The sequence below is a fragment of the Chionomys nivalis genome, chromosome 23, assembly GCF_950005125.1.
Source record: "Chionomys nivalis chromosome 23, mChiNiv1.1, whole genome shotgun sequence".
Classification (NCBI taxonomy): domain Eukaryota; kingdom Metazoa; phylum Chordata; class Mammalia; order Rodentia; family Cricetidae; genus Chionomys; species Chionomys nivalis.
Genome location: NC_080108.1, coordinates 12,101,136 through 12,116,115, shown reverse-complemented (window position 1 = coordinate 12,116,115; position 14,980 = coordinate 12,101,136). Strand labels below are relative to the sequence as shown.

The 14,980-nt window shown below is 44.5% G+C and overlaps 1 protein-coding gene across 1 annotated transcript in view; it reads left to right on the top strand.

Annotated features, from left to right (window-relative positions):
• Positions 1 to 14,980, top strand: part of Adamtsl3 (ADAMTS like 3) — a 216,983-nt gene that overhangs the window by 182,780 nt on the left and 19,223 nt on the right. Inside the window, exons 20-22 of the mRNA XM_057756193.1 lie at positions 244 to 1,306; positions 2,520 to 2,647; positions 5,530 to 5,658. Of these exons, the coding sequence (XP_057612176.1) occupies positions 244 to 1,306; positions 2,520 to 2,647; positions 5,530 to 5,658 (1,320 nt within the window). The remainder of the gene's footprint in view (positions 1 to 243; positions 1,307 to 2,519; positions 2,648 to 5,529; positions 5,659 to 14,980) is intronic.

Below are 14,980 nucleotides of genomic sequence, written 5' to 3'. Positions count from 1 at the left end.
AAGTATGGGTGTAAGACATTTTTCTTGTTTTTTTTTTTTTTTTTTTTTTTTTTTGGATTTTTCGAGACAGGGTTTCTCCGTAGCTTTTGGTTCATTTTTCTTGTTTTAATTCACATATTTCTAGAGAATTTTAACAAAAGATATTTTAGTAGGCCTAGATCAATCAGCCTCAGAAATTCTCTGTCAATGACCTTTACGTGTGAGTGGTTTCTCTCAATCTCTTTACTTTTTTTTCCCCTGCAGAAGTGAAAGTTGGGACAAAGTCACGACACGGAGAACAGGGCCCCCAGATTCTCGGTGTCCGGAGAGTCTATATTCAGACGAGGGAGGAGAAGCGGATCAACTTGACCATTGGCAGTAGAGCCTACTTGCTGCTCAACACATCTGTGCTCATCAAATGCCCAGTAAGACGCTTCCAGAAATCTTTGATCCAGTGGGAGAAGGACGGGCATTGTCTGCAGAACTCCAAGCAGCTTGGCATCACCAAGTCGGGCTCCCTGAAAATCCACAGTCTTGCAGCCCCTGACATCGGTGTGTACAGGTGCATCGCAGGCTCCGCGCAGGACACGGTTGTCCTCAAGCTCATCGGGACGGACAACAGACTCATTGCACACCCATCCGTCAGAGAGCACACACGGGGCCGCTCCGGGGTGGACCGCGAGGAAGCCAATAGTTTGGGAGCCACTTGGCATAAAATGCGTCAGATGTGGAACAACAAAAATGAGCTTGACCTGCACGATGGGGAAATCGACACCCAGCCATTCTTGAGAGCTCTGTTAGGGCCGTGCAGGACCTCTGCGGGGAGCACCAACTCCTGGGAGCTCAAGAGCAAGCAGTTTGAGGCAGCTATGAAACAGGGAGCGTACAGCATGGACACAGCCCAGTTTGATGAGCTAATAAGAAACATGAGCCAGCTTATGGAGACAGGAGAGGCCAACGATGACCTCGCCTCCCAGATGATCTATCAGCTGGTTGCTGAGTTGGCCAAGGCTCAGCCAATGCCTGTTCAGAGGAGGGGTATCCACGAGGAGGCTCAGCTCGGAGGGGAGACAGCAAGAGCTCCCCAAAGCCCCACAGCAGCGAACTCAGGCAAGCTGACTTTTAAGCCAAAAGGACCTGTCCTCATGAGGCAAACCCTACCCCCTTCGGTTTCATTTAACAAAACAGTAAATGCAAGGATTGGGAATACAGTGTACATCACAAAGAGCACAGAGGTCATCAATATATTTTGCAATCTTATTGCTCCCAGCAGTGAGGCCACGTATACATGGACCAAGGATGGAGCCTTGCTGCAGCCGTCTGCGAAGTGAGTCAACTCAGAACACAGTGTCTCCTTGATAGTTCCTTATTGTGGCCTAGTCTAATTTTCTCAGAAACATTTTCACATTTCTCCTCCTTACAAAAAAAAAAAAAAAAAAAAAAGTGCTCCGTCCCATTGTCCTTTATCTGCCTAGCCAGTTTACTTCTTTTGTCATGGTTGTGCAGGTGAGCATGTGTGCATGCATGCGTGTGTACGTGCATGTATGCGTGTGTGTGTGTGCATGTGTGTGTATGAGAGAGAGAGACTTTATGCACCTACACAATCTAGGAACAACAAATGGGAAAATGAAAACCAGGGATATTTGCCTTTCTGAGACTAACTTCATTCACTTGCATTGTTAGAGTAATAAAGGCCCATCAAGGAAAAACTCCTGGTCAAGAGACTAGACCCATTGGCCTCAGTGGAGACCTAATACTCAAGTTTGATATGTCAATCACCTGACATAGGGACTATCCCTCAAGGAGGAGAGGCTGCCCTAAGCAAGCCACGCTCACCTCAAGCCATGCTAAAGAGATAGGCGGACTAATAGCTTAAGTGGGTACCTTACTTTTCCTTCCCGGAATTCCTGCCCTTTTGGACAGTTCCATAAACCACAGTGTGGTTGATGAGGTTCTAGGTCTGACTCAGAAAGATGGAACCCTTTTTCTTTTTGTTTCGTACCCTATCTCTTTCAGATGCTAGCCAGAACCAAAAACCTTTTGTTTTGTTTTGCTAGTTTGTTTTGTTTTATTTTCCCTGATAGTTTGGGCATCTTTGCTCTTTCTCTAAAGCCCCCATCTCTGCCACATGACTGCCCCATTCAGCTTGAATCTGACATCTGCATCTGTTCACATCAGGTGACATGGAGTTTTCCTTCTCTCTGCCCTTCTCTTCCAGGAAGCTGCTGGGATGTATAGCTTGCCTGCCATTGGTTTGCTTTTAAAAAAAAAAAAAACTAATAAAATCAAAATAGAAGCCAGTAAGTCCACATCCCAGCCTGTTGTAAGTGCTCTCTGATATAATGCAAGAGGAAAACTTTCTCCAGTCTTCCATATATGCATTTTCTTCCTCGAGGCAAGGGGCTGGATCTGATTACCTTTCAGGCTCCACGCCAGACCAAAGCCTATAAGTTTGCACTCTCCATTCTCCATAACCTGCGATGTCCGCACAGCAATTTTGTATGCTATTTGAGTATATTCTCATTCTAACTCTTTTACAGGATTGTTTTGGATGAAACTGGGAAGATACAGATAAGAAACCCTACAAGGAGAGAGCAAGGGATATATGAATGTTCCGTAGCCGATCGTTTTGGCTCAGATGTGGAAAGTTCATTGGTGTTATATGCAGGTAATGCTCATGGGCAAAGTCTAGAGTTACCGGGGTCTCGTTGTTGCTTTGTTTATCATCTGAAATGCTTTAGAAGGATGGCTTTCTAAAACTGGAGTATGTATCGCAATGGCACAGGTGTTATTTAAGCACCAGTTGCTGGGTGCTGCCTAAGGTGTTGCCTTAGTAGGCGTGGAATGTGTTTGGGGTTTGATCTTTTAAACATATTCCTAGTTTATGCCAACTCTCTGGAAACAGTATCTCTAAGGCTCACTTTCCACAAATTGGGAATTAATAAGATGGGGGTTCACTGGCAATGGTGATTTTACTGACTTTTTAAAGTTCCATTGGCCGAGGAATGAGAATCACTAGTCTTTAAAATTGGTACTTTTCTCTCAATGACATACCTGCCACTCCTTAGCCAGCACCCCCACCCCAGGGATTGTAATATTATATTGGTTTATATCTTCCTAGGTGCTAAACATTGTCATTTTGTATCAAAATACGTTCTACAATAGAAGATCATTTTTAGCTGCTTAAGTTGTAGGCCGCAATTCCTTGTGGCAAGATTGTATTCTAGAACTAGACATAAACAAGAGAGCCCGTTCCCCAGCATGAAAGAAAGTTCCTTCTTTCTCTTTGTGACTCAAATGAACCGAGGAAGAATAGAGACAGTATCAGGGATTAGAACCCAGTTTGGTCTCCTAGATGCTAAGCTTGGTGGTAGACACTTGTCATCCACAAGCTGAGAAAGGTGAATCCGCTGGTGTTGAAAGTGTCCTGAGTCTGAATGACTTGAGGATGGCTGCCTTTCCAAGGCAGCATCTGCAGGCCAGTGGTTCTCAACCTTCCTAATGCTGCAACCCTTTAATATAGCTCCTCATGTAGTAACCCCCAACCATAAAATTATTTTCGTTGCTACTTCATAACTGTAATTCTGCTACTATTATGAATCATGATGCAAATACTCATATTTTCCCAGGTAACCCCTGGGAAAGGGTTGTTTGGCCCCCAAAGGGGTTGCAACCTGCAGGCTAAGAACCCCTGCTTCAGGCCTTTGTTTTTTCCTGGACTCTTGTGCCTGTAACCATTAGCTTCTTTGAAGCAAGCACAAAGTGCGGTAGTTCCTAGAGTGGATAGGTGACCCCTCCTCTACCAGTGCTCCTAAGTCCATCCCCAGATAACCTAGACTCCTGATGGAGCTGAGGTGAGGGCCTCGTGATCTAGAGGATGAGCTGTGACAACCGAAGATCCCTTCCACCCCAGGAGTTCCCAGCACCCTCCCTCGGGATGGTTTTCCTCTGCCCCAGGCATTCTCAAAAAGAATGGAGCTTTCAGTTGTCCAGGCTTCTTGAGAACAAGAGTGCATGTGTTCTGTTCCATTGTCCACGTCACAGAAATTCTACACATAGGTGGTCAAAGCTGTGTCCTGACTGAGTTAATGGATGAATCCATTCATTATCCAGTTTCAAGGAGCAAATGTCCTTGAATGAATTCCTGACTCTGCCTTTGTCTTTATTATTTCTTCAATACAAGTTTGATGTGACTGTTTCACATTGACTAAAATGCCACATTCTGACCTCTCCTCCAAACCGTGCTAATCCACTTGAGATAGCTTCATATGATTTCATAAATGGGGAATTTCTGCAGAGTAGAGGTGTGTGAGAAGTGTTTTAAGGAACGGCCCCCCTACAAGAAGTGGACATGAATTTATTCAGATAGTGTGAGCAGGGGAGACTCTGAGCCACACTGACTCTGAGCTCTACAGGGTTAAAGGGCTATGAGCTCACTCAGTACTTTGAGATTCCTATGAGAGCCCAGCAGGAAAACACTTTGTACATGTTTGTGGTTAAGAGAAAGTTCACAAGAGTTGTGAGCTCCTGCCTAGCTGGTTTTTCCCAGTGCAGCATTGAGTGAGCCCTGAACCTGACTTGTTTTCTGTGATTGACAAGTCAGCTTGTCTCTGGCCCTAAAAGAAACTGTACATCGGTTTTTTTTTTTTTTTGAATCTATATTGTCGTTGAAATGTCTGATTGCATCACCTGGTGCATGGGCAGGCTTTGTTATTATCGATGTCTCCGTGCAGCTGAGCAGAGAGCACAGCGAGGTGCTTTGGACATGATGGCTGAGCTTTGACTTACTCTTACGTTAGTGGGAGAGACCCTGAAGAGCCTTCTACATCCAGGATAGATCAAGATCCATTGCCCTACCTCACACCCATCCTTCCATGAAGTGTTAACATTCCACTCAAATAGGAAAGAATATACCTTCTTCTCTGCAGCTCATGGAACCTTCTCGAAAATAGACCACATACTCGGTAACAAAGAAAACTTACAGTTACAAAAAAATATCGGTAACCACCTGTGTCTTATCAGATCACCATGAAGTGTTAAATTGTCACGGTCCCTGGTGTTTTAGGCCTGCATCAACTCATCTGAGGCTGCACGCGAGAGATGCTATTCTGCCCTGCGGTTTTGCATCTTGTGAACCGAGTCTTTGTAAAATTACCAAGAAGGAGTTAACCTTTATTTTGGTTATGAATGTAAAATATCTTCACTTTATACTTGATAGTTGCAATCTACCTACCACCCACCCATCCATCCTCCTGTCCGTCCATCCACCCGCACATCCATCCACCTTCCCACCCACCATACATACGTTCATACATACATGTATCCATGTATCCATCCATCCATTCATCCACCTTCCCACCCATCCTCCCAAACATTCTGTCATCCACCCATCATCTCTACACTGAGTACCCCTAGCTGTGCGTGTGCTTGTCTCTGTGCACCACGGGAGTTAAAGAAACCAGCACTCTTCCCTGCTTTCAGCAAATCGATGATGCTTGTCAGTGAACAAGAGCTTAAACCTAACATAGTTTCTGCTCCCTTTGAATTAAGAGGCACCTGTCATCTTGTCTGTTGAAAGAAATGTCACCAAACCAGAGCACAGCCGTCTGTCTGTTGTGGTGGGAGGCACTGTGGAGGCTGCCCTTCAGGCCACTGTGACAATCCACTGTCCTGTAAAAGGTAAGTATTATCATTTCCAGTGGGAAGTCATTTGGCCAACAATAGCCAGAAGGTGACAGCTGGCATTTCAGTGCTCCATCTATCATCCTGATGAACTCACATTCTGATTTCTAGGACTCTCCCACACATCTGATTCTCAGAAGTGAGATCACATCGGATCATAAGACTGATACCAGGATTGGGGAAGTAGCTCAGTCAGTAAAGTCTTTGCTCTGCAAACATGAGGACCTAAGTTCAGACCTAAAGCATGTGCATAACAATAAAAAAGAAAGGTGGACACAGTAGCATGTGCCTGTAACCCTGGCTCTGTGGGGTAGAATGCAGAGACAGGTGGATTCCTAGAGTTTGCTGGCCAGTTAGGTCTTACTAATCAGTGAGAGACCCTGTCTCAAAAGACAAGGTGAAGAGTGATAAAGACAGCACCCAATGTTGACCTCTGACTTGGTCATACATAAGCACTTACATGCTCATGTCCAAACACACTAGCATGTTCTTATCTTTGTGCCTGCCTATCTATCTATCTATCTATCTATCTATCTATCTATCTATCCATCCATCCATCCATCCATCCATCCATCCATCTATCTATCTACCTATCTCTGTCTCTCTCACTCTCTCACACACATACATTCCATACATTCTCTCTCTCTCTCTCTCTCTCTCTCTCTCTCTCACACACACACACACACACACACACACACACACACGGGAGAGAGGGGGAGGTTTAAAACCAGATTGCCACTTTCTCCCCGCTGTGGGCTGTGACTGAAACACACACTGGAATCTTCATCCTGGGAAAACCAGAGCACTGTGTGTGGGCAGATCTTTAAAAAAGAGAAATTTTCAGCTATGAGGTTGTGTGGTGACTGTGGAGTCTGGGAAAACAAATTTTTTTGGAAATTGCTAGATAGGTCTTCCTGCTATGCACTGGCCTTAGCAAAGCCAGGCCTAAGACTAAGAACGCCAGTATTGTCGACTCAGACTTAGTCCTGAACTGTCTGTCCATGAGTGGGGCTCAGCAGCCTGTGTGTCAGTGGCTTTTCCCACTGTATTTGCTAATACAAGCTCGGCTCCTTTATAAAAGACCATGTATTTGGGGTGCTAGTGATGGACCCTCACCCTCAGGCCTTTCTCATGGAAGGCACGTACCCACCAAGTTCTACCTACAGTCCTCCAGACACATTCTTTCTTTAATAGGAGTAAAACTTTCAGCCTCTGCCTGAACAGGGACTATTTTGCCACTCAAAGGCAGACATTCTGAAGTTTTAACCTGGACTCTAGCGTCCCCAGGATGTATACAGACAATATATTCTGTACCCTTCTACATTTTACATGTAAAGGGGTGGACTGTTGTGTGAGTCACTTCCTTAGAGAGACACATAAATACCAAATTGAGTCTACCAATTCAAAAGAAATTTTCTATAAGCCCTTAATTTACTGTGCATTGACTTAGCTATCTGAACTAGTATATCCCCCAGTTTCCAAGGATTAATAAGACACCCCAAGATTCGTAGCCGTGTTTGATGTCCTCTGATGGTGACTCATCCGATGGTGTGTGACTTTGACTCTTTCACTGGGGATTTATCTTTCTTAGGGTCTCTATCGCTGTGGAGAGATACCTTGAGCACGGCAACTTTTTTTATAAAGGAAAACATTGAACTGGGGCTGGCTTACTGTTTCAGAGGTTTAGGCCATTATCGTTATGACGAGACACGGTGGTGAGCAGGAGGAGCAGAGAGTTCTACATCTTGATCCTCAGGCAGCAGCAGGAGACCGTGCTGTGTACCACACTGCCCAGACTTGAGCTTATAAGACCTCAAAGCCCACCCCCCACAGTGACACACCTCCTTCAACAATGCCACATCTACTCTAACAAGGCCACACCTACTGTTAGTACTAATCCCTATGGACCAAGCATTCAAACATAAGAATCTATAGGGGCCATAACTATTCAAACCATCACAGGAATTGTGGGAAAGTGTTTATTCATCCCATATAATATGGACACCAACCACAGATTTAAAAAAAAAAAAATCCAAATCTAGTGTGAGTTTAAATCAATGAGTTTCTTGGTGGTCAGATACAGGATCATAAAAGACTCAAGCGGTTACAGCAACAAAAAGCCCATCCCTGCATGACTGACCATTCACCGAAACTACAACTGCTGATGCTCCTCCTTGGGGAGGAGCCTTTGCTTTTTTTAGCCTTTTGTCATGTCCAGAGTCTTGTAACTTCAGCTAACTCCCTGGGTTGTATGAGCCGGCCCCCTCTTCTCTGCCAGAGGTAATGGATCCAGGAGAACCAGTTACAAGATGCAGAGTGACGGCAGGGGCCTCTGAGGCTGCCCAATAGCACCTAAAGATGGTTGTCATGAAAGGGCCGGGGTCACAGTCACCCAGCTCCCTTCCCCCTAATGGTCTCCTACTTGCCATGCTTCCAAAAGCACACCTTTGGCTCCATGCGCCCTGGAAATTTGCGACCCTCCAAGGTATTCGCTTTCAACCCCTGGCAGTCCTTGCGCTGTTTGGCCTGTGCAGACTTTTGACAGATCGCCCAGGCTCCCAACTGGCTCCACCCACAAATATGTGAATTTTCTGGCAAAAATGGACCTACCATTACAGAACGGTCCAGCGTTCTCTAGCGGGGCAAGGAGGAAAGCAGAACAGAGCTGTTGGGATGCCAAGCCACAGCCTTCTCCAATTTCTGTAGCCCCCCACCTGCAGAGGATTCGGAAAAGTAGATGTGACTTCTATTAAGAGAAACCTCTGTTTTTAAGGTTTCCTTTTAAATTTTAACTTCCCGATCATTTAAAATCAAATGGCAGGGTAGGGTTGGGGTGTCAGCCAAAGGCTTGCAGCCCGTTATTTGCTGTCTGAAGTCAAGGACTAGAGGCAGTGGGAACCGTTTTCACAAAGACCTCAGAGAAGACCCTTAAACTCAGCCCAGGTCTGGTTTCTTATCCACTCAAGCAAAATATAAACTGATCCCTTCCTGGCTCTGCGGGGCCCCTCCTGCCCTGTGCTGGTGGTGAGCCTGCCTCCTCCAGTGAGAGTATTCACCTATCCCCACCATTCATCTTTTCTAGAAACAGTCCCTATGATCTTTAGTGCCCGGAAGCCCTTCGCTAGGGACTCAGACCCCAGAAATCCTCCGGAGGTCCTTCCCCTTTCAAAGTGAATCTGCCCCTGGAGGGGCCCCGCAAGCAAGTTGAGTTCTGTGTCATTTTGAACAAACATGTAGTGAACTTAGTGTTTCCCATGGGCAGAAGCTATAGCCAGCTTAGCCTTCTGCAGACAGTCGTCTTTTAAAAGGCAGATGCTGAAACCAATAGAAGTCAGAAAATGTGGGTCGACAGACGACAACCATGGAGGAGTCATGTGTTTGTCTTACCCTCATCTCCTAAACAGAAAATACCCTAGTAGTAGAAGGAACTTTGATATCATTTATTTAGTCTTTTTTCGTAGATGAGTATATAGCATGATTCACAAAACCAAATGCTTCCAGAACTGTGTAATTCAGTAGAATTTATCACTTTTAAAAACCAAAAAAAAAAAAAAAACCAAAAAAATGAATAAGTAAAACAAAACAACAAGTTGCTCTTGAACCATTTCCTGGTAGGTTTTTTTTTTGTTGTTTTTTTGTTGTTGTTGTTCTAGACAAATTTGTAATTCTTTGTCCTAGACAACTTGTTCTATGCTGCTCACATGGGAGATATTAGCAGAGTTTATCTATAGCCACCCTTAGAGATTATTCTACTGATTATATTAAATGATAGAAATGGACAACCCAGCATTTCAGAAGGTTAAACATTCTATCCTAAAAAGGTTGTTTGTCTTGCTTATTATTAAGAAATATTTCTTCATAAAATGTGGGGTGTTGGGGAGTGAGCTTCACCACCCCCCCCACACCTTCTATTAAGAAATAAAGAGTAGTAAAGACCATTGTTGTCTATGTCTTTAGCATGAGCATGCGCCATAAGCACTGTTTACCAGATAATTTTTGCTGAGTATTGGATCCCCGGTTGCTGGATTCCTCCACCACTGATGCAATAAGCCAAATCAGACTGAATTAATAAATCCGGATTTAATAATCAGGGCAATGCAAAGCAGAACAACCCCAGAGCAGAGTGAAATCTAAAGGGTTGGCTGTGCTTTGACGTTCAAACTGAACTGAAGTATACAAACAACGCAGAACCCTAGTCAGGACATATAGTGTGTACGACTACTTCCGAAGAAGAATTCTGCAACAGGGAGTGGCATCTGGCCTCATCAGGAAGATATCTAGGTAGGGCAGAGGACTCTAACAGAAGTCATAAGGGCAAATGTATAAAGGTTAAAACAGCTCCTAAGCAAACCAGTCCTGTGTGTTACTAGGGAGAATCTTCACCACGAATGAAAAGATTTTTTGCAATGCTTGCAAATAGTTAACTCCAGATACAAGCTTGCTTATTGTTTAAAAATGTCTAAAAAAAAAAAAAGGTCCAAATAACCCTTCATCTTGGGTCATGAGCATGTGAGTGTAACCCACAGTACTCCCAGCCCTGCCTCTGCCTAGCTGTGAGACCTTGAGCCCCTAATGCTGTCTCCCTGGCCATTCATTTTCTGTTACAGAATGACTCACTGGGGTGGGATGTCCTAAAGGAAATTTTACCCTGGGCCTTAGGTCCCTGGCAGAAATGTGGACCAAAAGGATAACAAAGGAAGGAAAAGTACTGAGGACACCTAGTTGGAACTTGGCACTGGGTGTCACTAGATCTCACCTGACACTGGAAATATCTGAGTAAGGAACCCAGGAGACTGGGGAAAACTCTTTCAGAACAGGTATGTAGAAAGTCCTTCACGGAAACAAGCTTTGCAACAGAACTGCTAGTCCGTGAAGAACCCAATTTCCTATGTTATGATTTGAAAAATCTGGTTGTAATAAAAAGAAAAGAAACAAATAATGTAAGAATCTGTAGTTCATTGAAGTCAGAAGTTGATATATTTGGGAAGGAGTCTTTCATTTCTGTGAAAGCTGCTGTTTCAAACAAAATAACATCCCAGAGGGGAATCCGTCAGCAGGGTAGGGGAGATTTGAACAGCCCTTGGGAGAAGTGTGTCATGCCTTGGTTGTGGCTCATGTCCTCCGAATGCACAACTCCTCTCTGTGTACAGATGTCTAGATGTCCACAGGTAGTAAGGCTGTATTGAATAGCTTGGGTCTGACCCCATCCTGCCTCAAAAAATGGATGAAGACAAAATATGGGGGGAAAAAGTTCTCTTGAGGAGTAGTAAGTTGTGGTTGAGATTTTTTTTAAATGCAAAATTAAATATGAAAGGGTCTTAGCGGCCTGTGGGTGAAACTCTCCCTCTTTACGAAGCAGACTTGTTAGTTTTATGAAACGGGACTACAACATACAATGCATTTATTTAAAAGTTATATCTTCTTGATAAGTTCTTTTTTATTGATATGCAGTGGTCTTCATGTCTTTTAGTCTGTGTTTAGATTCTGTTTTACTAGGTATCAGAAATGCTAGCTATTCCAGGCTCATTGGGGCTTGCATTTACTTGATAAGTTGACTTTGAGCCATGAGATGTTTCTTAGAAGTAACAGATAATTGGGGCTAGGGTTTTCTTTTTTAATTGTTTTTTGAGCTATATATTTTTCTCCATTCCTCTTCCATCCTCTTCCCTCCCCTTCAACCTTATCCCATGCTCCTCATACTCCCAGTTTACCCAGGAGATCTTGTCTTTTTCTAATTCCTATATAGATTAGATCTATGTATGTGATGATTCGGAAATGTCTTTAAGTCACAGATTGCTTTGATAAAATGGGGGGAGGGGGCAAAAAGAAATAATCATCTTTACCAAAATACATTTACCTACAAATATTTCCATGTAGTTTTTAGAAGACTTAAAAATAAAATTTGAGGATCACGTTTATCCCTATTTTATGAACTGAACATACTGGTTCTTTTGACCATATCTTAAGTTAAGAAAAATTTATTTTTCTTCATTTATAAATTTGAAATATACAGTATCATCTGTATTTTGTTGTCAGTTTAAAAAACCATTTACAATCCTTGAAATATCTAAACATTTAGAGTCAAATAAAGTCTATTTAAAATGACCTCTGCTCAATAAACCCCTTCCCCCTCTTTTTGTTTGTTTTGCATATGATCCAGAATCCCCCTGTAGAGCATGGCATACGCCCTCTGGATAAGCATTCATTTTTAATGCAGCTTCTAAAGAGTGGGTGATAGCAGTTTGTCAGCCTTCAGTCCAGTGTTAGGTGAATACGTCACCAGAATTGCTGTTCATAAGGTTGAGCCTTGGGAACGCCCACTGTTTTCACCATCTGGGCTCCTGTGTAGGATTCTTCTCCCCGTTCTCGACATTCAGAGTCGGGGGCTTTTGTGATGTATATAATTCCATACGCACGATGCCAGCTGTACAGTGCTGCGTGCACCACACCGGCTCATATCACCGTGTCTGGTGTGCACAAGCCCTTGCTTCTAACTCTTCAAGGAGCTACTGGAGGGCTCTGGCTTGTGACACTGTGGCATAATTGCCACGGACACTTTGTGGTCTGTACATGAGACCCTGGAGAATAATATCCAGTAGCTCACAGACTATGATTGACAGGAAGAACTGCCCAGACCTGATGAAGCATAATCTCCGTGTCCTGTGAGATGGGAATAAGCACAGCATGAAGAGGGTGGTGATATTCCTCCATGACATAAGGAGATTTTTAGGAGACTTTAGCTTAGCGAAAGACCTTTAATTACAGAGTTGGGGCGTATATGGCATGATCCAAAAGGTTTCTAAAGCCTCAGAACGAATTGCTGGGGGTACTGACTATGCCCGTCTGCGGGCATCATTTCTAGAAAAGGAAGTGTACATCAACAGTTATTTAAATGTTCCTCAAACGGCAAGCGCCATCGCTTTGTGTCTGGAGTTCTGGATGCAGCCTCAGTGGCGGTCAGGCCCTTCAATGCCAGAATGGACAAAAGAGCATGCAGTTAGCTCTAAAGAAGGTCATTCCTCAACCCTCTGCTGCAGCCTAGCTCCCCTACAGTTGGGAACTTAGTCCTGGCAGTCACTTCAAAGTCTTCTCTCCGACACCAACACTGTACTTCCTGTTTATCGTCAGTTATTTGTGGCAACTCCTTTCATTGCTGCCCACACTGTGGTCAGTAAATCTATTAATTTATATATCTACAGCATCATTTTTTCGTGACTTCCTGGGATGCGGTGCGGGGGAGGCCATAGGAGTTTATGCAGCGCACACTGCCTGTCTGCGCTCTATGTGCTACCATACAGTTCGCGAGCTTCAGGCAACGGGCTGGAGGTTGAAACATACAGACACACAGAGACACGGACCTCTAGTCACTGGTAGGAAGCCCCTATTCGCTAGCACCACGGGGGCTTATATACCCAACAGTCAGGTGGGCCAACAGGTGAAAACCTTATCCTCTGATCCTCAAGGCAAGGCAACGCGTACTCGTGAAGCAGAGCTGGTAAACAACTTTGACACAGCTTTCAGTAACTCAAATCAGAAGGAAAGTAAAGATCTCTAGCAGGGAAGAGCAGCTGGAGGCCAGGACTCCAAATGGTCCCAACAAGTTTAAGCCTTCATTTCTTCTAGAAGAGGGCACAAAAGAACCCATGGAATATTGTGAAATAGCTGAAAGAAAGACAAACAGCAGAAGCAGTCAGGGTTGCTATGTATTTACGTCAAGGGCTGGCATCTTAGAATGGCGTGCATGCGCCAAGGATTTATGGTGTGGAGTATTTCATGGGCCTTTCAAGGATGGAGGAAATTTGTTTTTAAACGCTGACTACTTTAAAGACACCCTTGAGGGGCAGGCTCTTTGCCGTGCGTGTTTCACAGGCTCAGCAGAGCTGGCCTTTTTCCCACAGTGTTCACCTTCCAAACGCCATCCCAGCGCTGTGGAAACAGACTGCCGGATATTTCAGAGCTGTGAGTCTTGTGGGAATGACCTGTCTTTGAGGTTAGATAAATAAGCTGAAGTCACTTCTGACATGTTGGAGCTGTCTGCACAGAGTACGCACTAGTAGTTTTGAGAGTCTGCTAGGGGTAGTGGTGTGAAGAATCCTGTCTGCAATCCTCTGGTCTCTTCGGTCCTTCAGAAGCATTTGCAAGGGTCATGATGTTTCTAGGTGTGAAGTCCCCGAGTGGGCTTCTTAGCAAGGGGGCTTTTGTCTCCCATGCACATCTGCAGCCTCGCTGCACATCGTTTCCTGTGTCGTGTTCCCACCCACTGTAGACTTTCCCTGGCTGCAGGTTCAGCGCCACACCCTTAGCATACAGAGGCTTGGGTCCAAGTGTGCTTGTTTCTAGGCTACGCCAGTTCCAGAGTCTGAGCATTATAGAATCTTCTGGACCCACTTTGTTTTTGACTACTGTGTTAAGCTGTCCAGGCGTTATCTGCGCTCCACCAATCAGAAGCAGGACAGGAACTGTGGCCTACTTTCCGCTAGCAGTATTGAATACCACTAATGCTTTCGTCATTACTGACAGTTTGAAAATGGACGTTTAAGATCTGGGAATGGGGCAAAAATGTCCCATCCCCTGGCTGTCCCTGTTCCCACCTCTCCTCTTGTCCCTTCCAATAGTTTGGATTACAGTAGGTACTCTAAATTCTTCTTCTCTCTCTCTCTCTCTCTCTCTCTCTCTCTCTCTCTCTCTCTCTCTCGGATTACAGTAGGTATTCTAAATTCTTCTCTCTCTCTCTCTCTCTCTCTCTCTCTTGGATTACAGTAGGTATTCTAAATTCTCTCTCTCTCTCTTTCTCTCTCTCCTATAAAAACAGTGCCCAAACCTTCTATGATGCTCCAAAGGAAAAAATGTTTATCCTCCTTAGAAAGCCAGAGTTATTAATATAGGGCCCCAGAGGATTTTCCTGGCCTTTCATTTACACATATATTTAGGCTGCTTTAACAAGCCTATGTGGGTAAGCCACTACTCCAGGACAACCTAGGTCAAGGAATCTGGATGGTTTGCCCGGGGATTTTGTGCTAAATCAGAGGCCGTCAGCTGGAGCCACATCAGATTGCTGAAATAAAAAGCTTTCTAGGAGGAATCTCACCTTGGCTTGCCCTCTTGAGAGTCAGTGTTCCACACCCCAGCAACATCACAGTCCAGTGCGGGGAACAACACTGATAGTGTGGATTCCTTGGAAATGGTTCTTAACTACTCAAGGACTGGTAATCTAGCCTGCTCATTAGGAATCGTGGGCTGGGCTTCAGTGTGTGAATTTGGGGGAGATACAGACATTCCCTTGACAGCACTTGCCACTGAAGTTATTACATGGCATTAT